The 24989-nt window shown below is 34.6% G+C and overlaps 2 protein-coding genes across 3 annotated transcripts in view; one reads left to right on the forward strand and one right to left on the reverse strand.

Annotated features, from left to right (window-relative positions):
* The first annotated feature begins 343 nt into the window (after positions 1–343).
* On the forward strand, positions 344–24417 carry UTS2B (urotensin 2B). Its single transcript, XM_049629188.1, has 5 exons — positions 344–465; positions 4957–5055; positions 6203–6240; positions 7750–7843; positions 24278–24417. The coding sequence occupies exons 1-5, from the start codon at positions 363–365 to the stop codon at positions 24415–24417; spliced, it is 474 nt and encodes a 157-aa protein (XP_049485145.1). The 5' UTR covers positions 344–362.
* The window catches only part of OSTN (osteocrin), a 95915-nt gene continuing 92561 nt past the window's right edge, over positions 21636–24989 (reverse strand). For both annotated transcript variants that reach the window (XM_049628407.1, XM_049628409.1), the window contains one exon: positions 21636–22453. The gene's annotated coding sequence lies outside the window, so the exon portion shown is untranslated. The remainder of the gene's footprint in view (positions 22454–24989) is intronic.

Raw genomic sequence — 24989 nt, forward strand, 5'->3', positions numbered from 1 at the left:
GTTATGAAAATTGAAACAACAGGTTCAATTGCCAATTTTCGCTCTATGCTTGTGCCTGTGTCTGAAGTGCGTGGGCATGCATAGGAATGCCTGCTTTTAGTGAAATGGGCAGGTATGAGATATATCGATTGGGTTCTTCCTGTCATTGACTGAGTAGCAAACCTGTCACTTCTCCAAGTAGTGAATCATGTTGACAGAATGCATTACATTTTATAAGTTTTTTTTCTTTGTCCAGATCATCTGTAGTTGAAGCACACTTGCCACCTTTTAAAAGTGATCTCTGCAGCATTCCAGAGCCACTGAAGTATTCATCTTGACCTGGATAGTCAGTTTCTCTGCTAGCACAAAGAAGATTTTTTAACATGAACAAGATCCTTTCAACCACTCTTTGCTTTGGACTCCTAACTTTGTTATCTGTAATGATATTTTTCGAATTGGTGCATGGACGGCCATATCTTACCCAAGGTATGTACACATGAATCTAAAATCCTACAGATGGGTAAATAATCCTTATCTTTCTGTTTGCATTGCCTTGATTTCTCTGCCATTATCAAAATAATGTGTTAAGGCATTAGTATTATTAATCATCAAACATCTTTTCAGAAGTTGCTGTTTTAAATTACATGTAATCCGTGATGCTGTTCTTCTCAAGTAAATTAATTTTAACCAACATTGTACTAAATTTATTTTGACTACACCTAATTTTTTATCTAATCACGGGGCACCTTTTTTCTCACTTCTGTTCTATGACCAAAGATAGTGAACGTGTAAGTAGTAATACAATCAATTACCTAATATGTGCATATTTTATTTTATGTTTTAATATGTGCATATTTTAAAGTGTATCTGGGGAAAGCAAAATAATATTTTTAACCTATGAGATTATAAGTAAGTTACTAATGAAAGGAGAATGACTTAGATAAAAACACATTAGGATGGAAATTTGTGTTTGCAGAGATTTGGAAATAATAATGCATGGGGAAATCTACATAGTATTTTCAGGAAGAAGATGCTAAATCCACATTATGCATTGACTGTATTTATCAGATTTCTAACATAGAGTACTTATATTAAATGAAATAATTTAATCTATGACATCTAAAATTTGTACCATGAGGAAGTTGGAGAAAATAAATTTTTGCTCTTGTAATATTGTAAATTGTATTGATCTTTCTTTAAAATTTTCAATGCATTTTGTACTGGAAATAGCTCTTCATCTGAGAATCAGTAGGGCTAAATTTAATGTTGATTTATTAGGCAAACAACCTCATTGAAACTTTTATATATTTCTTTATGTTTGGAAAATAGTAATTTAAAATAGTGCTCTCTAATTTTCCTTCCAGCTTGAAATTTTGAGATTATCTATCGTCTAACTGAACTCCTTGCTGGGAAGGAAAGAGCCTTTAACTTTGTCTTACATAGGGGAACCAAAACAGGATAGAATACATTTTATTTACATGATACTTGGTTGAGAAGAGGGATCAAGTTTCTCCCTTTGGGATCAAATTCAATTTTACTAGACCATGTTGCTTCCAATGTGGTTTTAAAAGTCAATGAGAGAGCAGTTCTTTTGGCAGTGAAAATAAAATTGTATAAATCCTTGTTATTTATTTATTGGGATTTTCCCATGAAAAATAAGTTGTCTTAGAGACCTAGATATAAGGTTGGGAATCAAAAGAGTCTGGATTTTATCCATAGCTCACATTTAGTCTTTGGCCAATCAAAATCATTGCACATGATAGGCCTCCTTTGTTCTTCCTGTGAAATGATGGTATTTTCAATGTTCTTAACACAATGTAAATGAGGAAAAATGAGACCATTCACTGAGGACTTTGCAAAATTAGGATGTTGGTGGTAAATGTAACTTCTGATTTCATGTGGATGTGGAATACAGAAAAATCGAACTCTAAAGTATTTTGCTAGGTTAAAGTTAAATAACACCTCTGACCCCAGAATACCACACAGTGATATGCATATATCACTGGCAGCATATTGGAAAGGTTTTTCTCTCTGGTACTCCCTTGGATTTATTTTATTGTATATAAACAGAGAAGATTACGTTACTAGTAGGGTTATTTTCTGATCTAAATTGTCTATGATTAGAGTGAGTCTCTCTCCATATACACGTATTTCAAAGCAGCCAAAGGTTTGACTTATGTCCTTGAACACATTGTTCAAATAAGCATTTTTGGGGGTTACCATCCCGCTCTTTCTGTGTTAGACAATGTCCAAGACAAATGACACAATCTGCCAGCTGTCATTTGGTTGGAGCTATAGAAATGCATGGTTCAATAGATAAACCTGACATGGGGCAAACTGCCTGCCACAAAATGATGAAGAGTGAATATCAAGACCAAGAATACTGGAAAATTTATTGTTTTGTATTTTATCATTTTGGGGACTTCCAGATTTCTTTCTGGTAAAATTTCTTGTCTATATGTAGTGAGAAGCTTCAAATTTGAGTGAAAAGTGAGGAGACAATGAAACCTTTAAGATTCAGTATCTTTAAAGGGTGCCTGGGTGGCTCAGTCATTGAAGCACCCAACTTTGGGTCAGGTCTTGATCTCATGGTTCATGAGTTCCAGCCCCGCATTGGGCTCTGTGCTGACAGCTCTGAGCCTGGAGCCATTTTTGGATTCTGTGTCTCCCTCTCTCTTTGCCGTTCCCCTGCTCATGCTCTCTCTCTGTCTCTCAAAAATGAATAAATATTAAAAAAATTTAAAAAAATTCAGTATCTTAAGTAGCAATGAACCAGTATTATCTGTGTATTTGCAAAAGCCTTCACTCTGTCATGTCTGGATAACTTTGTCATCCTTTGTGCTAAGGGTTCACCTACACTCAGGTATTTTTTATTCAAGCATTTCCCTTGTCATACTAACTTTTAGTTCAAAGTCAAAAGCATATTAAAAGTATGTGTAATTGTTTTCTTTTAAAGCTGTATCTGTTTTAAAACTAAAAATGAAAAAAAGAAAAAAGACTTATTTTCAATTATATTTCTAAGACAATATCTTAACTTTAGAAATATAAAAAATATTTTTAAAAAATTTCTTGAAAAAACTTTTTCTTCAGGGATTCCTGTAAACCATGGTTGTCTTTAAAGGTACTGACAAGAATTTCTGAGGAGAGTTATGCAAGTGTAACCACTGGAAACAAAAGTAGTAAAGAGAGGCAAATTGATTCAATTTCTTTTGTGAAAAATGTCCCACTTAAATATGCAGAAGTGGATTAGTAATTAAGTTCCTAAAAGCTTCAGCTCTACACTTTCCTTGTTACTTCCTTCTGGTCTTATACATTCTCTAAGTTTAAGGCAATGAATTGGTTTCTCTTATCACAGTTCTAAAATAAGTAGTCATTGTCATCTGGCTATAATATGTACCCTATTTCTTTTTCTAAGAAAAATATTTTAAAGATTGTAGATTGTAATTTAACATTTTGATGAACAACTGTAATAACAATGACGTTATTGCATGGTCACATCTTAAACTAAACTATCTCTGAGGGTCTTCGTATAAGTGATGTTAAGCAAATTTCCATTGATACTGTATTAATGTTTTAATTAATCAGTAGAAAAAAATGTTACAGATAATTTCTATGTTTATGAAGTAAAGGAAATTGAAGAGCTGAGCATCCATAAACTATGTTTGGTCAATGTAGAAATGATGCTGTCACCTCTCCCACGTCATCCATTTGCTTCTTCATCAAGTCTCTCTCATTCGTTTTATTAACCTCTTAATTGTTTGAGTTAATCAATTAACATTTTGTAGACATAAAAAAGACAGATGATTAAACAGAATAATATAGTTAAATTATGGGCCATTTTTGTAGCTAAAACCACAATATTCTCACTTCTAAACTTCAGACTCAATGAATCTAGCTTCTGTTCAAGCTGTCAGCTAGAATGAGGAGCTAGCAAGTGGGAGCATGATCCCACAGAAGTTCTGGATAAAAGCTTGGCTTTTCAGGCCACATCACAAAAGTTCATTTTGTTCGTAATATACTAGTTGTTACTTCAATTGCATTACTTGTTGATAGATATCTTGTTGAGTCTTCATGTCTTATAGCTTGAGTAAAGGTTATTATCCTGATTTATACTCCAGAATAAAAATATTTACAAAAATTGGGTGATATTTTGCTTTTAAGGTGTTGAAAGAGTTGAGCATCTGATCAATGAATGGGCTGGGAGGTAAATTGGTAAAGATGGAAAGATGTCAACGTGGAGAAAGGAGACTTCATATCACCTTTTCCATAATATTTCCTTGAATGGTTTAAAGGCAATCTCCAGAACACAAAATGGCTCATATTTAAATGTGCATACATAGCACATAGAATCTTAAAATCAAATATTGTTTATTTTTTTCTTTAAAAAATTTTTGGGGCACCTGGGTGGCTCAGTTGGTTAAGGATCCAACTCGTGATCTCGGCTCAGGTCATGATCTCACAGTTTGTGAGTTCAAGCCCCCATCAGGCTCTGCACTGACAGCATGGAGCCTGCTTGGGATTCTCTTTCTGTCTCTCTCTGCCCCTCCCCTGCCCTCTCTTTCTTCCTCTTTCTCTCAAAATAAATAAATAAACTTAAAAAAATAACTTTTATATTTTTCATATTAAACACAAGAGTAGAAAATTTCAACAACACAGATAAAAAATAAGAAATTTACCTGCGATTCTACTACCCAAATTTACCTACTACCCAAATTTAGCAGGTAAATTTTAGGGTGTCACCTTTCAGACATACTGTCTCTCCTCTTCTCTCTCCCTCTCTCATAATCTCTCTTTGCTCCTATACATTCAATGATTTTTGAAACAGCTCCTCTTTTTGGGTTACACACCTTTGTCCACAGCGCTTTTTTTGGTGAGTATATGCATTGATAGTTAGCTATAAAATGTATTTAATTAAAAGTGCTTTCGGTGACACAGATCGAAAATGGAGGCTTCATTACATTGGGATGATTATTACAGGAAATGAGTTGTTTCCAGATAAAGAAGATGCAAACCACGAAGAACTATTGCTGGCTCTACTGAATAAAAATTTTGATTTCCAAAGACCTTCTAGCATTGGTAAGTTAGGAATTTATTCTGTCTTCTGACCTGTTCTTTCTCAAGTTTAATTTGTAGTAAAGTAATAACTACTCCTTTTCATGCTGCACTGACAGCTTAAGTGTATCTTATTATTTCATATTCATGATAAAGCAATGGCATTATTAAAAAATATTAAAATCCTATTTTCTTCAATTAGAGGGTCCTAATGGGATCAGTAACCATCTATTTACAAAATAGTTATCTTTAGTCATATTCTCATCTCTGCAACTCCTCACTCATACAGTTAATATTTTCTTTTACTAAATGCTTCAAATCTGTTCCCAGGTTTTCATTAGAAATTTCACAAATTAACTGCATTTTAATGGCAGCTAAGTTAGCACATTTGCAATGAAATTCTCTCCATGTGGGAAACAATTGGAGTAGAGACCACTGGGAAATTTAGGCACACCGACTGACATTTTTTTCTTTGAAGATCAGCAGAATCTAATTTACAATTATGCATTAGAGTTTTCTCCAAGAAATGACACTGTCAGAAACTTAGCAAGTCTAGCCTAAGAGAAAATGTGAGAATATGTCAATGTGTTACACTCTCCAAAAACATCTGATCCTCTAAAAAAAAAAATCTAGTCATGGGACAATGTGCTGACTATAACAACATCTTAATGAATACTTTAAAAATACAGGGTTTTAAAATTAGAAATAAGATATTCTCATTGAAGAAAATGTATGAAATTATAAAAAAGAAAAATTCATACTCAAACTGTAAAACCCAGAGAGAGCTAATATCAATATTCTGGGAATTTCTTTCATGAATGAATTGCATAGATGTTTGTGTCCCACTTTTTTTCACTTACTATTGTTTCATAAAATTTCCTCATGTTAGTAGAATAATTTACTTCTAAATAATAGTCCTTCTTAGAACTATGGTCTGTTTTAGAAAGCTTTGTGCTTATTACAAGAAATCAGGTATTTTCTCATGACATAACTGGTTGAAATTCAATATGTCAGGCATTGAGAAAATATTTGGGTCTTATATTAGGGATGGTGGGTGGTCTCAAATCTTATGGAAAAGACCTTTGCCTTCCACATAAGATCCCAAATGTGTGAATCGGGATGAATCTATTATTTGCCACGAAAGTTTTCATGTAACGAATGTGTCTTGCAGATACAGAACTGACTGGCAAATTGGAAGAACTTAACCAGGTGAGAGTGTGAAATACTTACATTTTATTTTTAATAATAATTAGAAGGCATTTATCTTTGGGCACAGTTTGAATTTTACAGTATGATACCGTAAAATTTTTTTATTCCTGCTAGAGAAAAAGTAAAGTAATTCATTAGAAAAAAAGTCAAATTCCACTTGGGAAAAAAAAAAAAAAACAAGAAAGAAAAGAAAACCAAAACAAAACTAAAGCTGAAATGATCTTGAGATAAAATCTGGATTCTCGTCCCAGCTCTCCAATTGTTATGAGACCAGAAACAAATTAAAATTCTCTGGATCTAAATCTCCTCACTATAAAATAGGAGGCTATACCTAGATTGGTGATTTTCAGAATGTATTATTATTTTTAAAAGTGGAAATATTTTTTCCCAAATAAATTGGATACGGTCTCATATCCAATTCATTCGGTTGCATACGAAGGTGGAGCTGTTCTGTTTATTTTTTAAATTTTTTTTTCAACGTTTTTATTTATTTTTGGGACAGAGAGAGACAGAGCATGAATAGGGGAGGGGCAGAGAGAGAGGGAGACACAGAATCGGAAACAGGCTCCAGGCTCCGAGCCATCAGCCCAGAGCCGGACGCGGGGCTCGAACTCACGGACCGCGAGATCGTGACCTGGCCGAAGTCGGACGCTTAACCGACTGCGCCACCCAGGCGCCCCGGAGCTGTTCTGTTTAAAGCACCTGGTTGGGCGCCTGAAGGGTCACCTCTTTGAACCCGCTCTCAGCCTCCTCAGAGGGAGACCCTTAGCAGCCTTTTCCCCAACTCCTTGACATGCTGTAAAGAAAATGTGAAAATCACCAGATTCAATGATTTCAAAACTTTTTCACAAACATGCATGCAAATCCATTATTATGCAAACCATGTGGCTCTTTGGGAGAGAGAATTGTGTCCCATCATTCTAGGCGGGTCAGACATGGACACTCTCAGTAGCCAGGCTGAACTCTACTTTGGTAGAGTTAGATCTTCAGGGTGTAGACAATCAGAAAGCTTGCTAAAAATGAACATGGGTTGAATTCTGGGTAAAAACCCTAAGGCCTCAAAATACTTCTCCCTTCCTGCTGGAAAGGAGAAATATTTCAGGAAATCCAAACATTTACATAACTCTGTGGAGCTCCTTGAAAAGCACTGCTCATTATAGGTGACATGGAATCGAGTCCAGGAACACAGGCTGTGTTTCCAGGCTCCCCATTAATTAACACCCAGAGTGGACTTCCTTAACCATAAACCTGTTTTTTCCTCATGTCCTGTTGAGTCATGTACCTTTCTCAGTCAGTCTCTAAATACTAGTTTCCTTGTACTCTTCCTGTTTCTTTTTGTTTACGTTCTTCATTACTTTTTCTCCTTTTCAATTCCTTGTTTCTCCTTTCTCCCTTTCTTCTGTTTTTCTTACTCTTTTCCCTGTTTTATTCAAATACTTTCTCTTCTTCAACAGAAAATAGCATCATTCTAATTAAAGATGAATAATTTTTATGTTTGATTTTTAACAGCTGGAAAATCTAAAAGAGCAGCTCGCAGAGGCAAAAGATTCGGAGATATCCTATGCTATAGGTGGTCTATCTTCTTCCCATCCCAATAAGCGAGGTAAATTTTCATTTCAAATTTTTAAAATTGACATCTGAAAGATTAGTTTTGCAATTATTACTAAGAAGAAAGAGAGTAACTTGATATTTCTTAATCCTATGGTGGTGCTCAAAATCAAGGCTCATATCTTTATTTTTTATTTTATTTATTTTTAAACAAATTTAATGTTTATTTATTTTTGAGAGAGGGAGAGAGAGAGAGAGAGAGAGAGAGACAGAGACAGAACAGGAGTGGGGGAAGGGGCCGAGAGAGAGGGAGACACAGACTCTAAAGCAGGCTCCAGGTTCTGAGCTGTCAGGACAGAGTCCTACCCAGAACTTGAACCCATGAACTGTAGATCATGACCTGAGCTGAAGTTGGGTTCTCAACTAACTGAAACACCCAGGCGCCCCTATTTTATTTTATTTTATTTTTTAAGTTTATTTATTTTGAGAGAGGGAAAGCAAGAGTGGGGGAGGGGAAGAGAGAGAGGAGAATGAGAATCCCAAATAGTCAAATTCCACTTGGGAAAAAAAAAAAAAAAACAAGAAAGAAAAGAAAACCAAACCAAAACTAAAGCTGAAATGATCTTGAGATAAAATCTGGATTCTCAGCACTAGCAGTGCAGAGCCTGATATGGAGCTCAAACTCACAGACAATGAGATCATGACCTAAGCCGAAGTCAGACACTTCTCCTACTGAGCCGCCCAGGCACCTCCGAGGCTCATATTTTTAAAAAAGATTCCAGTGAAAACGTTCCCATATGAATGTATCTGAGTTCTGTGGTGTTTATAGCAGTGTGTCGCAAGGTCATATGTTCTAGGTTTAAGTAAAATAGGCCCTTATTGTTTAAAATTGTGACTTACCTTTGCTGTTTTGCTTAAACAGTAGAGATAGGAGAATCACAAAAGGGAACAATCAAGTTTCAAGTTAATCCAGAATTTTAGAACATCTTTATTAAAGTCATTGCTCTAACGTTTGGTTCAAGGCTTGATTCATAACATTTAATTTTAGGAGGATTTGTCTTTTGGATTCCTCTTACTATTTATAATATTTCTTGGGAAATTCTTGTTTCTTGCTGAATTAGTTCTTATATTTGAAAAACTTGTATGTATGTTTTTCCATTCATAGAGTGATGTGAGCCTTCCTAAAACTTGTTTTATTTACACTTGTCTTTCTTCCCAGATTTGTCTTTAACTTGTACATAAACCTATGTCACAATTGCTACTAAGGGGGAAAAGGAGACACTGGTATTATTTAAACACTTAGCATATTATATTTTATATTTTCATATCTCAAAATATTGTGGTTAATACGTAAGCACTAGAGCTACACTGCCTGGGTTCAAGTTAATATTGACATTTTCTACCTGCTTGAACTTGTGCAATTATCTAACTTCCTGTGCCTTATTTTCTTTGCCCCCAAATGCAAATTATAATCCTAAGTATCTTTATGAGATTGTTGGGAGGACTTGATGAGTAATATATGAAAGGAATTTAGAATAATGCCTAGCAAATAGTAAGTACTATGTAAACTTAACTTGTTTTTTATGGTTTTGATCAATGCTATAATTATTATTTTATTCTCTTCATAAACATCAGGTAGCTATTACTATGCCTATTTTATAGATGAGGAAATTACATCTCAGAGGGATTAAATTATATGCTGAAAATAACCCCACTGCTAAGTGACTCAGCCAGTGAACCTGAAGGAGATGGTAGTAGAACCTTCCAGAGTTTTAAGGACTTTGGCTTTTACTAGGTATCATGTGGGACATCACTGGAAAGTTTGAGCTCAAGAGTGATACGAGATAATTTTTAGTACAACCACTCTTGATGCTTTGTGGAGAACACACTGCAAAAGATGGGCAAAAGTAGAAGCAGAGAAAACTTTAATAAAAATAATTTAGTGGTAGCAGCTTGGATTCGGTTTGGCAATAGTGAATTGATAAGGAGGGATCTTATTCTTTGGCTATATTTTCAACAAAGAAGCCAACAAAATTTCTTGTAGGATTACACGTAGGTTGTATTAAAAAATGACGGAAGGTGTCAAGAGTGACTCCAAAGATTTTGTTCCAAGCAACTAGGAAAAAGAGGGCAAATTCTACTTATTGAACCAGAGATAGCTGGAAGAGGAGAAAGTTTGGTAGTGTAGAGGGTTGAAATAGAGATTTGTTGGGCCTTCTCATAATTAGCGTAGCTTAGGCTATGATGTGTTACCAGTTTTAATCCAAATCTCAGAGGACTATCATATAATAAAGTCCAATACATGTAGTATAACCCTCTTTGATTTTCTGACTATATCGTTTGAAAGGTTGTTATAGCTTGACTGCCTCTAATATTGCCAAGACATAGGAAAGGAATAGAGGACACATCCCAGGTCTAAACTGCCTCAGTTCAGAACTTGGTTCAGTGAGAAGTGTCACTTCTGAAGTCCACTGGCTAGAATTAGTCATGTGGGCTGCCACCAAAATACTGGCAAGATAGGCTGATAAATTTTAGGAAGTACATATAATACCTGGGGACCACTGCCTCTACTACAGTCAGTCCTTTCATCTCTCCTTAACCACATAGACTATACTTATCCCATTCCCATTAGAGACAATCCCAGATCTCTTTCACTGACTGAACCCAGAACAAAGAACAGGCTTTTCAGGAGATACTAGTCTTCATTAGATACAGTGTGGCTTCTTCCTCTTCATTCACAGACCTGTTGGCTAAAAGGACAATTCCAATAATTGGCAGAGGAACAGGGACAGGATAACCACAATCAGAAATCAATCCATAAAGGAAACAAACAAGAGATACACAGAATGCTACCCTCCAGGAATTCTGAAACCCCACTGGGCAAATATTATAAAGGTCTCCTACCCTGGGGATGGAAAAAGGTGTCTTGATTGGAGCCTTTAGTATCTAGGAGGAGTCATTTGCCTATTGTAACATTTCTGGTGGCTACACTGTCTGAGATTTTTGCTTTTTCATTTTCATCCCTGGATACATCTTATGTGTTCCTTGGGGAATATTCTCTTCTCTGGGATGGTACAGTTTTCTTGGGTCTTATCCCACTCTTGCAAAGTTGGAGGTCTGAGGTTTATTTTGTCTTAAAATATCAAAGATATTTTTATTTTAGGATTTATGATGTCCTTTCAAAAATTTAGAAAGCTTCTCATCTGCTTGCTACATGCAAATGCTTTTGAAGAAACAATTTTAATTGTTCTGCCTTCTCAGCCCCAATTTAGTAGCAGTTGTCTTGAAAGTATGTGGAACATGGGCACCTGGGTGGCTCAATCAGTTAAGCATCTGACTTTGGCTCAGGTCATGATCTCATGGTTCGTGGGTTCAAGCCTCGTGCAGGCTCTGTGCTAACAGCTCAGAGCCTAGAGGCTGCTTCAGCTTCTGTGTCTCCCTTTCTCTCTGCCTTCGCCCACTCCTGGTCTTTCTCTCTCTCAAAAATAAATAAACATTAAAATAAAAAAAAGCAAGTATCTGGAACATGCCTTAAAGACTAAGCACTCACTCTGACTTCTTTATTCAAATTGTTATTTATGGAGCCTCTGTCACTTGGAGTAATTTTAAATCTCATTTTATAGTGTTTTGGATCTAGAGGAAGTTAACCCTTTGAACATTTTGAGAGCTTGTGTTTCTGAACTCTTTATTCCCTTTGTATTTGCTGTCACATTGCATTTGGGGATGAATTAGGCAAACTACACTAGCAAAGTAACCTTACTATCTCAGTGATGTAACTTGCTTTAATATTTATTTTTTATTTACACGAAGCCTTGTGTATGTTGGTCACTTTCCTTTACTCTGTATCCACACTATGTGTCCCTGTAGTGGGACAGGAAAGAAATGGAGGTAAACACATTCTTATCTGCCAAAATTAGACTCATGATCTTAACCTAACTTACTGGGGTCGGGGAAGCACCTTGGAAATGTAAAAAAAGCACAAGGAATATTTGGACAGTCACATCCCTACCACAGATGTTTTGGGCTTATGTTATGCATAGCAATATCATTCCAGTATAGCAGGCTTTCTTATGTACATTTTTGGGTTTCAGTTACTTGTGGTCAACCATAGTCCAGAAGCAAATGATCTTCCTTCTGACATACCATGAGAAAGTCAATAGTACCTTCATGCTACATCACAGAGCCTACGTCATTCACCTCATTTCATGTCCTCATATAGGCATTTTATCATCTTACATCATCATCATAAGAAGGGTGATTATAGTATAATAAGACATTGTGAAGAAGCCACATTCACATAACTTGTATTGTAGTATATGGTTATAATTGTTCTAGTTTATTATTTATTGTTGTTAATTTCTTTCTGTGCCTAATTTATAAACTAAACTTTATCATCAGTATGTATGTATAGGAAAAACATGTATTTATAGCATTCAGAACTATCTGCAGTTTCAGGCATCCACTGATGGTCTTGGAACACATCCCACACAGATAAGGGGGGACTTCCTGTAGTGATCTGAGTAGACCATTGAATATATAAATTCGAGGTTTAGGGAAACAGCTCATATTGGAGTTATTCATTTGACAGTTATAAACATATCAATATTGCTTGGCATTGTGATGAAACCATCTAAGGAATGACTCTAGATATTAAAGAGAAGACAGCCAGGCCTGAAGCCTAAGTGATTCCAAGGTTAGAGATGGGGCAGATGAGAGAATCAGCAAAGGAGGCTGGGTAGGAGCAGCTACCAAGGAAGGAAGTGACAAAGAATGTCCCACTCCTTCCAGGAAGAGGTAGTGAAACTATATTTGAAGTTGGATAACTCCAACTTTCCTTCTGAACAGCAATAGAAAGATTATTAATGGCTTGGCCAAGAATTGTTTGGTGGACTTTTGTTGAAGGAGAAAATGATAAAACAATATTTTTATCATTTGTCAGGAAACACTGACAATATACATCACTTTTGAAAAATTTTGTTTTAAAGGGTAGAAAAATTGGGGTATTAGCTAGAACATTTTGGGGGAGTGTCAAAGAAACTTTTTAGTTGTATTTATGCAAGTAGATATTAAAACATATTTGTATATAGTAGGAACAAAGTAAAACATATGAATTAGATGCCCAGGTTAGGTGACAAAAACAACCCACATTATACTTAAAGTGTGGTTCTATTGCAAAAGTATGAATAACATTACATGAAAGTAAAATGGACCTAGAGATCCAGCTAATGCAATAGTAACTTATGCTTACTGGGAAATATTATAGTTTGCTTTAATAATTTATTTTATAGTTGATAGATACCTGCTAACTTCATTCAGAATTTATGATAAAATATGATAAAATACAACATCTTTCCATTTATAAAAATCCTTAACAGATTGGGTATAGAAGGAACATACTTCAACCCAATAAAGGCCATATATAACAAGCCCACAGGTAATATCATATTCAATGGAGAAAAATTGAAAGAGATTTCCCTGAGGTTGGGAACATCACTTCTATTAAATATAGTGCTAGAATTCCTAGCTATGCAATTAGGAAAGACAAAGAAATAAAAGGCATCCAAATAAGGAAAGAAGATGTAAAACTCACTTTTTGCTGATGATATAATCTTATATATACAGAATCTCAAAGACTTAGTAAAAAACTGTTGAAATTAGTTGGTGATTTCAGTAGGTGGCAGATTAAAAAATCAGCTTACAAAAATCAGTGGCATTCCTTTATACTAATGATGAAGCATAAGAAGAAAAAACTATCCCATCACAATAGCATAAAAAATAATAAAATACTTAGGAACAATTTTTTTATTGAATTGTATTTGATGTAAAATATTATGTTAGTTTCAGGTATACAGCATAGTGACACAATAGAAAGTGATCACCAGGATAAATCTAGCCACCATCTGTTACCATATAAAGTTTTTCAATATTATTAACTATATTCCCTATGCTGTACATTGAATTCCCATGTCTGATTTATTTTATATCTGGAAGCCTGTACCTTTTAATCCCCTTCCCCTATTTTACACCCTCTCCTCTGGCAACTGCCAGATTATTCTCTGTATCTAAGAGTCTGTTTCTGTTTTGTTTGTTCATTTATTTTTTAGATTCTACATATAAGTGAAAGACTACATATAGTCTTCGTCTTATTTTATTTAGCATAATACCCTCTGGGTCCATCCATGTTGTCACAAATGGCAAAATTTAATTTTTAAATGGATATTCCATTGTGTGTGTGTGTGTGTGTGTGTGTGTGTAATCAATCTTCTTTATCCATTCATCTAATGATGGACACTTAGGTTGTTTCTATATCTTGGCTATTGTAGATAATGCTGCAATGAACATAGGGACACATGTATCTTTTCAAATTAAAGCTTTCATTTTCTGCAGCTAAATATCCAGAAGTAGAACTGCTGATTATTTGGTAGTTTTGTATTTAATTTTTGAGGAACCTCTGTACTGTTTTCCATAGTGGCTGCACCATTTTGCCTTCCCACCCAAAATGCATGCAGGTTCCCTTTTCTTCACATCTTTGCCCATTCTTGCTTGCTTGCTTTCTTGCTAGCTTGCTTGCTTTATTTATTTATTTATTTATTTATTTAATAGCCATTCTTACAGGTATGGTGTGATAGCTCATTGTGGTTTGATTTGCATTTATCTGATGATTTGTGATATTTAGCATCCTTTCATGTGTCTGTTGGCCACTTGTATGTCTTTGGAGAAATGTTTACTCAGGTCTTTTACTCATTTACTTAGGAATAAATTTAACCAAGGAACTGAAAAATCTGCACAATGAAAACTATAAGTCTTTTCTGAAAGAAATCAAAAAGAAGACGCAAACAGATGGAAGAAATGTGTGTTTGTGGATTGGAACATAAACATTATAAACTTGTGTTTATAAGTATTGTTAAACAGCTGTATTCTGCATAGCTATCTACAGATTCAGTGCAATGTCAAAATACTATTACACAGAAAACACTATTTCAAAGAAACCACACAAATTTATGTTTCACATAAATAAAAGAAATAATATTAAAATTTATATGGTACCACAAAAGACCCCAAATAGCCAAAGATATCTTGAGGATAAAAGAACAACACCTTATTTTAAACTAGATTTCAAAACCATAGTAGTAAAAACAGTATAGTACTGGCACAAAAATAGACATATAGACCAATAAAACAGAAAACCCAGGATTAAATGCAGGCATATAGAGTCAACTAATATTCAACACAGGGCCAAGAACACCTGGCAGGGAAAGGATAGTCTCTTCAACAAATGATGCTGGGAAAACTGGAGGAATACATGCAGAATTGAATACATGAAATTGGACCTTTATGTCACACCACAAACAGAAATTCACTTGAAATGGATGAAAGACTTACACATTAGACCAGATAATATAAAACACCTACAAGAAAATATAGGGTAGTAGCTTATCAATACTGGTCTTGGTAATGACTCTTCGGACATGACACCAAAAGCACAAGCAACAAAAGCAAAAATTAACAAGTGGGACCACATCAAATTTAAAAAATTCTTCACAGCAAAAGAAACAACTAACAAAATGGAATAAAATTTTTGCAAAGCATATGTTGGACAAGAGGTTAATATCAAAAAAAACATAAAAGATAGCACTTAATAATAACAAAACCCCCAAGAGTATCTGACATAAAACATGGGCAGAAGAACTAAATATATTTTTTTTTTCTCAAAGAGGACATCAAAATAGCCAATGGGCACACAAAAGATGCTCAGCTTCACTAATTATCAGGAAAATGCAAATCAAAACCACAATGAAATATCACCTTACACTTGTTAGAATGGCTATCATTAAGATGACAAGAGACAGCAAGTGCTGGTGAGGATGTGGTGAAAGGGAACTCATACACTGTTGGTAGGAATGTAAATTAGTGCAGTCACTATGGCAAACAATATGGAAATTCCTCAAGAAATTAAAAACAGATTTACCGCATGATCCAGCAATTCAACTTCTGGGTGTATTACAACAGATGAGTGGATAAAAAAGAAAATGGGGTACATATACACAATGGAATATTATTCAGCCATAAGAAAGGAAGATATCCTGCCATTTATAATGACATGGGTGAACATTGAGCACATTTTGCTAAGCAAATAAGTCAAAGAAAGACAGGTGTTGTATGATATCACTCATATGTAGAATCTAAAGTCAAACCTGTGGAAGAAAGTAGCAAGTAAAACAGTGGCAACTAGGAGATTATAGAGGGAAAGGGATTGGTTCAGGTTGATGGTGTTTAAGTATATAAACTTCTACCGTGTAGAAATAAACCACATAAATCTAATACACAGTGTAATGAGTGTGGACGATAATATTGCACTATAATGATGTAATATGACAAATACTACTTCAATGGCAACCATATTTGCAATATATAAATTTATCAAAGTAACACTTTATACACCTTAAATTTAAAAACTGTACTGTGAAATTTATTAAATAAAAAAAAGAGAAGAAAAAAACTCTCCTTAGCTTTCACTCCAATCTATTCACTTAGTTGCACTCCTAATAACTTGAGCTTTGTGGGTGCATAAACTGAAGTAGGATAGAAGCAGCACATTTGAAGAAACCTGGGGTTGGGAGATGAAAAATAAATATATAGCTGCCTAGCACATAATATCCTCCTAAAAACAGGGATTACAAGAGTGAACCGGACAGAGATCAAGAAACACCAGAATACCGGCTAGAGTTTTTCTTCACCTAGATGGTAAATGATGGATAAACACTAAGGAGTTTGGCTGCCCTACGGGGAATATCTTTTATGACACTTCCTTTAATTCGGGTCCAAAAATTTTCCAACTATGCTCCATTGCATACTTCATCGAGCCACTCATGTGATGTAATTTTTGGATATATGTAGATTTATTTCCTGGAAGACTGAGATATTCAGTGATATCTGAAGGGCCGGAAAGGGCAGTGATGATAACTTTCTGAAGCACACTATAAAAAGAAGATGGGAATGGAAAATAAACCTCTTTCATAGGATTTGAATGTAGTTTCGCTTAAAGGAGGATGTGACTCCTGTAGAAATGAAAAGTAGACTCAGTGCTATCATAACACTGTGTGTGTAGGTGGTAATGAGCTTGAGGATTACAGTTTACACAGTGAGAAGAGAGGGAGGGAAACTTGGAGAGTAGATATACTTAGCATTTATTTCAAAGAGTATCTTAACAGTACTGAGTTTTTTAAAAACATTTTTCATTGTGCTCCCCATTAATCAATAGAGAATCAAAGATCCATCTTCTTGGGGTCATAATTTTAGAAACCACTTAGATGGAAGGAAATTAGAGAAATTTATAATGTGTTCTATGAAGCTACGACAAGCCTGATTGATTGGGAACAGCCTACAGAACATTTAAAAGGACTCATTTGTGCATTTGAAGATTAAAATACTGATAGAATTGGTTTGATTTTTCTGAAGCATAATTTTAATGATCAGAATGTGAAGACTCGATGTGATAATGAAATTACTTAAATAACATTTGATGGTTTTCAAAGTGAGCCTTAAACTCTCTTCCTTCATTTCCCCCCAGCAAATAGAAACATATTTATCATACTTTTTGCTTATGCTACTTCCTCTTTGGGATTTCAGTTACCCCAAATATAAAACAAAGGGGCATATCTAATAGGATGACCTACTGTATTCTCTTTATAGTATTATATACATTATAATGTAGAACAGTGCTGTCCAATAGAACTTTCTGTGATGATGTGAGCGTTCTCTAATGCATTGCCCATTATGGTAGTCACTAGATACAACTTATTACTGAGCGCTAGAAATGTGGCTAGTGGGATGAAGAAGCTGAATTTTCTTTTCTTTTCTGTTTTGTTTTTTGTTTTGGTTTTCTAATTTTATTTAAGTCCAAGTTAGTTAACATAGTGTAATAATGGTTTCAGGAGTAGAATTTAGTGATTTATCACTAACATATAACAGCCAGTGCTCATCTCAACAAATGCCCTCCTTAAGGCCCATCACCCATTAATTTTAATTAATTTATAGATGCACATGAGGCTAAGAACTCCATATTGAACATTCCTTTCACAAAACTCTCTCATACTGGCACACATAAACTATTTTATTCAAATGTAATATTTCATCAAATATCCTCCTAATAAAGAATTTGTTTTGCTTTCTTTTTTAGCCTGCTTTTGGAAATACTGTGTCTGAAGGTTTTTCTCTGGATACAAAAAGATAAGAACATTAGAAAAAGATACACATCTACTCACCACTACTTAAAGATTCTAGCTATTTGAGCATAAAGAAAGGATGGCGTTTATTCTGCATACTGTATGCTTAAGGTTTAAGTTGTGAATGATGACAAATCAGGTGCACTTTTGCATGGCATGGGTTATCAAATGGCCTTGTAGTGCTAAAATTTACAGTGCTGTATCTATTGTATGCTTTCCGTAGATTCATTTTCTACATATAATTTTGCCTGGTGATGACTCTGATTTTGAGCTGTCAAAATATTTTAAAAAGTGGGGCACCCAGTTGGCTCAGTCGGTTGAGCCTCCGACTTCGGCTCAGGTCATGATCTTACGGTTCGTGAGTTCTAGCTCTGTATGGGGCTCACTGCTGTCAGGACTGTCAGCATGGAGCCTGCTTCAGATCCTCTGTCTCCCTCTCTCTCTATCCCTACCCCGTTCGTGCTATCTCAAAAATAAATAAACACTAAGATAAAAAAATATTTTAAGGGTGCCTGGGTGGCTTAGTCAGTTAAACATCCAACTTCAGTTGAGGTTATGATTTCAGGGTTTCTGAGTTCAAGCCCCACATTGGGCTCTGTGCTGATAACTCAGAGCCTGGAACCTGCTTCAGGTTTTTTGCCTTTCTCTCTCTCTGCCTCTCCCCTCTCACGCTCTGTGTCTCTCTCTCAAAATTAAATAAACATTAAAAAATTTTTTAAAAAAGTATTTTAAAATCATCTTGGAAATTAAAATAAATTTAATTGTATCAACTTATGGAAAAAATATGCATCATTGTCCTTTCTCTTTCTTATGATTGTGCTAACTACTATCTCTTTTCTGTTCATTTGGACAATTGTCACTGAAACTACTACAACCAAATGAATACATTACGGGGAGCAGAAATATATGGTTTATTAGACTCTGGAAGAAAGTACTATTAGATGTATCAGAGATAGAAAACTTTCTTATAAAACAATTTGCCTTTTGGTTTCTTAATTCTCATCTATGCCTCCTCCACAGCATCATGAACTATTTGAGACTCAGAATGTCTATAAGAGATTAGCTTCGTTGTGCCAAAAGAATAAACAGAACAAAAGAACTCATTGGCTTTCTTTTGATTCTTTTTTTTTCCTTTTCACATCCATATATCAAACTTGCTCTTGCTTACATATGAACAAGCTTATTTATTTAGTCAATTCAAGGCTGGGAATTCAACTTCAATATTGTGTGTCACCTGTTCTAGCCCCAAAACATTGTCAACATAACTTAAAATAACATTAAGGACTAGACTAGATGGCAAGGCCAGCCTGCTCACATTCCCTTACTTCACAATATGGGGGAAATGCAGTTTACCTACATGATATCAATTTTGTGGTGCTTAAAGAGAAAATTATTGCAGAGTATGAACAATATTGCTTAAGTTGAAAAAACCATAAAACAAACCCAAGTTGAGTGACATATCTAAAGTGCCATATATATACTTGTTAGGAACCACTCAAATGTACATAAATATTAGTTGCTCAATCATGCCTGATTATTCCTACATATTTACACCAGTAGTAAACAGAAACATAATATTGTTATGAAGAAAGACAAAAATTCCCGCTTTCATCATCTCATGTTTATTACCTTTGGAACAGTTAAACAATATGCAGGCAGTTTGAATCTTTAGGAGTAAGGTCACACAGAAAGGTTTTTTGCTACTTCTTCCTTTTAGGAGAATCCATTAAGTTATATTTTAATAGTTTGCTTTAAGAAATTTAATCCCTAAAGCTATCTGTAGATTAAAGGTGGAATTTGTTAGACTTTCTGTAGTGTGAGTAAATTTTAAGATGATGCGGCATCATAAAACATCCCTCATAAAAAATTGTTTATGTAATTGATGACAGAACACAGAAATCCATATTCACAGTTTGCTCTATGAAGCTTCACAAATGAATGAGATGACTCATCGTATTCTGAACAGAAATCATGTTTTAATTTCCTGCTATGTTAAAAGAATGCCCTATTTCGAACTGGTGTACTGTTGATTTATTTTCTACTTTGTATAAAGTAGTGGTGGAAATAACATGAAATAAAATAGTTGTAAGTGGAGAAAACATTTTTCTCTTTTTGTTCATTAAAGTCTTGTATATATATTATATTATGAGATAAATGCATTATTACACATCAGAATAGAGTATAAATTCATACATTGTGACCTCTGACTTTAATTAAATGGAATGCCATAAGCATAACTTTTCATTAAAAAATATAGGTGATAGGAAATCAATTTGTTTATTTCGACTTTAAACCTTCACCATGAGAAAATTTTAGGCTAAAGTAGGCTTTAATACCTTTTGTCAATGCATGAAGCAGCAGCATCCAAGTGGATTAGAAGCTTACAGATAACCAAATGGGAGAAAAAGGGAAGAAAGAACCTCCAAGGAATAGAACACATTCCTAAAATTGAACAGAAGGTTGAAGAAAGCTGGCAAGAAACATTTTAACTTCTTCTTCAATAATTATTTCAAATAGAAAGTCCTACAGGATATTTTCCATGTACCACTGCTAACTTTCTAATGCAAGCTTCTGAAAACAGAATCGGTTAGCTCTCTCAAAATTCATTTCTCCTTGCTATAGCCCATCTATCACAATTAACAAAATCATTCATTTACTGTATTTTTCTAAAATTTGAAGACTTTCAGCAGTTGAAGAAATTTTCCCTAAACTAAGAATACAAAGCCATCCATGTTCTAAGTGCATATGTTCATTTCTGTGTGTCTTTGATTGTATTCTTTGGATCATATGTTTATTCAATTTTAGTTAAAATTAACAGCTATCCATTTCTCACCTCTTGTAATATGAATACACCTTCTCATAACATTCTTCCTTTATATTCTAAAATAAAACTCTGCCCTATTCATCAAACTTTTCTCCTCCCATATATCATGTCCATCTGACAGTGATTGCTAGGGTTTAAAGAAGTTTTCCAGAGGTTTTACAAACTTCTGCTACTCTCTGGTTCAAGAAATAAGTTGTCTTTGTGTTTTAAAAGCATACCCAATGTACCACTGGCTTATGTACCTAAGTTGTAGTAATATTGTAGCTATTGTTGAGAACTGAGCGTTCCAGAGTATCAAACTTTATACTTCGATAGATCAATTAAAAATAATTTGAATCATTAAAAAAAATCATTCTTAAACACATTATACTTTTCAATGCCTTTTTAAACACAGTATATGAAACCAGTCAAACAGTTTCTTAGGCAAGTCAGTAGCATCAAAAAGATTGTTTATTGTACTGTGTTAAAATTATGTGTACTTAATAAGCCCCAGACTGGTCCAGTGGTTTACTTTTTGATGATTCCTAGTCTTCTTCCATACTTTCTTCCTCTGTTACTCCTGTGTGGTTGTTCTCCTCATAATCAGCCACTGCTACTCTTAATTAACTACCAGTTGTAACTAAACAGTTTTTTAATGTTTATTTATTTTTGAGAAACCGAGAGAGCATGAGTGGGGTAGGGAAGAGAGAGAGGGAGACACAGAATCCACAGCAGGCTCCAGGCTCTGAGCTATCAGCACAGAGCCCAGTGTGGGGCTGGAACTCACAGACCACGAGATCATGACCTCCCAGACCGCAAGATCATGACCTGAGCCAAAGTCTGACGCTTAACCGACTGAGCCACCCAGGCGCCTCCTACCAGTTGTAATTTAGAGAAAGTGGTTAGGCACCATGAGATGTCCAAACCTGATAAATGATTAATATCCTTCACTTCCTAATTCTGTCAATATGCCCTGACCTGCAGGTATTTTTTTTTCAGTTCTTTGGAATAATAAAATTGATGGGCTTAATTACTGTTTTTTTGTTTTTTTGTTTTTTTTCCTTGCTTACACATCTTCTTTTATTTCTGGAACTGAGGCTGTGCTTTATTTGGTTGAACCTGACTGTAATTTGAATACATTAAGAGAAGCCTAATCTCATTATCATTTCCAAAGAGGCTCCCAGGAAAAGGATAAAAGAGAAGAAAAAATATTTAACAGAACATATACAATATTGTCTTTTCATGTTCCTCAATAATGAACAAATAGATCCTACCTAAGTTTTACAGAAACAAATCAGTCTTCAGTTATTATTCTTCAACTGGATAAATGTAAGTGGGAATATAGAAAGTATTTCACTGTATTGTGTTTTTTCATTGTTTCTTAGAAAAGTAAAGTTTGGGGCTAGGTAACCATTCCCGTTAGCTAAAATGTATATTTAAAAAATATCCATACATTGAAGTGGTCTGCATAATTTAATTAAAGCTGTAACAATACTGTGATGTGATGGACTGAAGTTCAAACTGTGGAAAGGATTTGCAGAAGATCAGTTCCTTAAAAGTTTAATCATTAAGGAGTGTAAAGAACTTCACTGAAGCATCTTCCATGTTTCTGTGATTTCACCCAGGGAAGTTGTGTCTGCAAAAACAAAAGTTGAAATTGTTAAAGCTACGAGAACTCCATAGATAAGGGGAATACCATCAACTTCGCTTGAGAAGAACTAAAACTACATGATGTTTCATTATACCTTTTATTTCTAGGACATATTTTTATTGCAAAGACAATAACACAAAATTATAATTACAGATCAAAATGCATTAAGAATATCTTCAACGTATAAACTAGGTGCTTATTCTCAAGCCACAGTTCCTTTCTTTGGGTACCTGCTCTATTCTATTTCTTTTCCATTTTCAGTCTTGGTTCAAGGATGTTGCCATGACATATATAAGAAAGATAAAGAAAATCTGACTACTACTTCCTGTTTATTGCTATGATAACATATTGATAATTGTTGTATATTTTGCTCAAAGGGGAACAATCATAATACTGGAATTTAAACACGGCATTTCTGCTCTTTGAGAGTTCTGTCCGTGTATTTGAATGATAGTGTGTCAAAATTGTTTTAAAATAAAAAAAATTGTCAGTATAATAAAGCAACATGTGCCTTACATTCTTAAAAGTCTTAGTGCATATGGCAGCAAGGGGTAGCATAATCAATAGTCTTATTTCTACCAAATTTGATCAGGAAGGCATCCTGATTTCAATGGCCTAGAACTTGCTAACTGCATTTAGAAAAAACACCTCTCTGAATTTAAGTTGTTTAGAGCAGAAGGCTATAAAAAACTCAAAACTCAAAATTTTGGTCCAATATGTTAATGACTTGAGGAAGACATTGTGCAAATACCAGATTATCTTCCTTTCCAAAATATAGCAGAGAAGATGTTAGCATTTGTTCTGCAAACTAGGTAACATAAAGCAGCTGTATCTAGACCTAAACTCAAAATAATAAGCAAAACTTCCACAATTAGAACCAGTTTCACTTTTAGTGTGAACACTTACAGTGAAACCCAGAAGGTGAAAACCCACAAATAAACCTGGTCTAAAAGAGCCTACATTAACTCCTACAGAAGCAGAACAAAGATTTTCACAGTCAGACATACTGCTTCTGTTTGTTTTAGAAATGTATAACCAGAGAAATTGCATCCAACAATGACAATTATACCCTGAGGACCTTATAGGTGATGAGGAGAACTTTGGTCTAGAAGTCTAGAGACCTGAGTCCTGGACCTTGCTCTGAGAGCCTGTACAATTTTGAGCAAATCAATTTCCTCTCACAGACCCAATGTCCTCATTTGTTAAAAACAAAACAAAACAAAAGGATTGGATTAAAATAGACCTTATATTCTTGAATCTCTTAGTACTTAATCCAAAAAAATATTGTACCAATAAGAAATAGTATACCAAAAATTGTTTTGAAAAGTTAAATGGAAATTAGAAATCTATTTTTATGTTTTTTATTATTCATAAACCATAAAACATAAAACTTCACATGAGGAAGTAAAAAAGCATCTGAGAAATCCTGGTGATCGTGGCAGGAAATAATAAATAGAAACCTAATGGTTGAGCAGGTGCACTTGCAATGATTGACAAAAGAGAAAAAGAAAATATATGATGTTAAGTTTTATTCTAAACCTATTCTTCTGTGATATACCATCGTGAAACTTTAATAACAAGGACAGTGATTTTCATGATACTCAACAAAGCCTATTAAATGAAGGACATAATATATTAATTTGGATTTCACCCATAGTGATTCGGGAGACATTATATTAATTCAACTACCTTTTGATAGTTTAGTAGCTCTCTGGAGTTTATATGGTCTAAAACTTCATATGAAATTATATGGAAATGAGTTTCCTGAATGATTTTTTTCTTATCATAACCTGTTTTGGCTTAATTCAGAGATACCAAATGGGATGTCCAAGGTGATAGAGAACAGGTGGAAACTGATCAAAGTTTTAATCTCAGTGTCAAAATGTTATCAATACACCAAGAAACTAGAGGATTGTGATCCTGACTTCAAGGAGTTACTTGGTTTGTAATAGCAATTAGTTAGATCTTTCTCAGATATAAGGTGGTGATTTTTAACAATCTTAAAGAGTGACCATACTTGGTATATCTCTAGATGTAAAGAAAGTCTGATCTATGTTTTGAAGATGCTACTGCTCAAAACGCACTGTTCGTCACAGTATTCATTAAGCACCCCCCCCCCCCAGTATTTGTGGACATTCAGTAACTTCATAACTTCATTGATCAAGAGCTTTGTGGACAAAAAAAGATTCTTTTAACTAAGTCATTCTGAGAATAAGAAAGTTGAAGTAAAATATTTACTTCTCATTGTGGTTTAGGGCATTTGACAAAGAGAAAAAACAGGCATGATTCAAGTTGAGAGGTTCAGGGCTAATGTGATGCTCTTGGGGACTTTGCAGATTTGGTTTAAGCATCATCTTGAGAGAAATAAAAAGCAGAGTTTTCTCTTCTGTAGCTTGAAATTGTCAAAACAGTTCCAGGTTGTCTTACCTGCTTGGGAGAGAGGATGCATTCTCTGTAGCCTTTCCTGGGAAAAAACATATTGCCTAGATTTTATGTTTAACATTTACTGTTTAAAACATAT

Source organism: Panthera uncia, chromosome C2, assembly GCF_023721935.1.
Source record: "Panthera uncia isolate 11264 chromosome C2, Puncia_PCG_1.0, whole genome shotgun sequence".
NCBI lineage: Eukaryota > Metazoa > Chordata > Mammalia > Carnivora > Felidae > Panthera > Panthera uncia.

Bases quoted from the DNA above. Each gene is read 5' to 3' on its own strand.
- UTS2B (XM_049629188.1), top strand. From the start codon at position 363: ATGAACAAGATCCTTTCAACCACTCTTTGCTTTGGACTCCTAACTTTG. The intron at 5,056-6,202 runs GTAAGTTAGGAA...TGTGTCTTGCAG, and splicing joins CCAAAGACCTTCTAGCATTG to ATACAGAACTGACTGGCAAA. The intron at 6,241-7,749 runs GTGAGAGTGTGA...GATTTTTAACAG, and splicing joins AATTGGAAGAACTTAACCAG to CTGGAAAATCTAAAAGAGCA.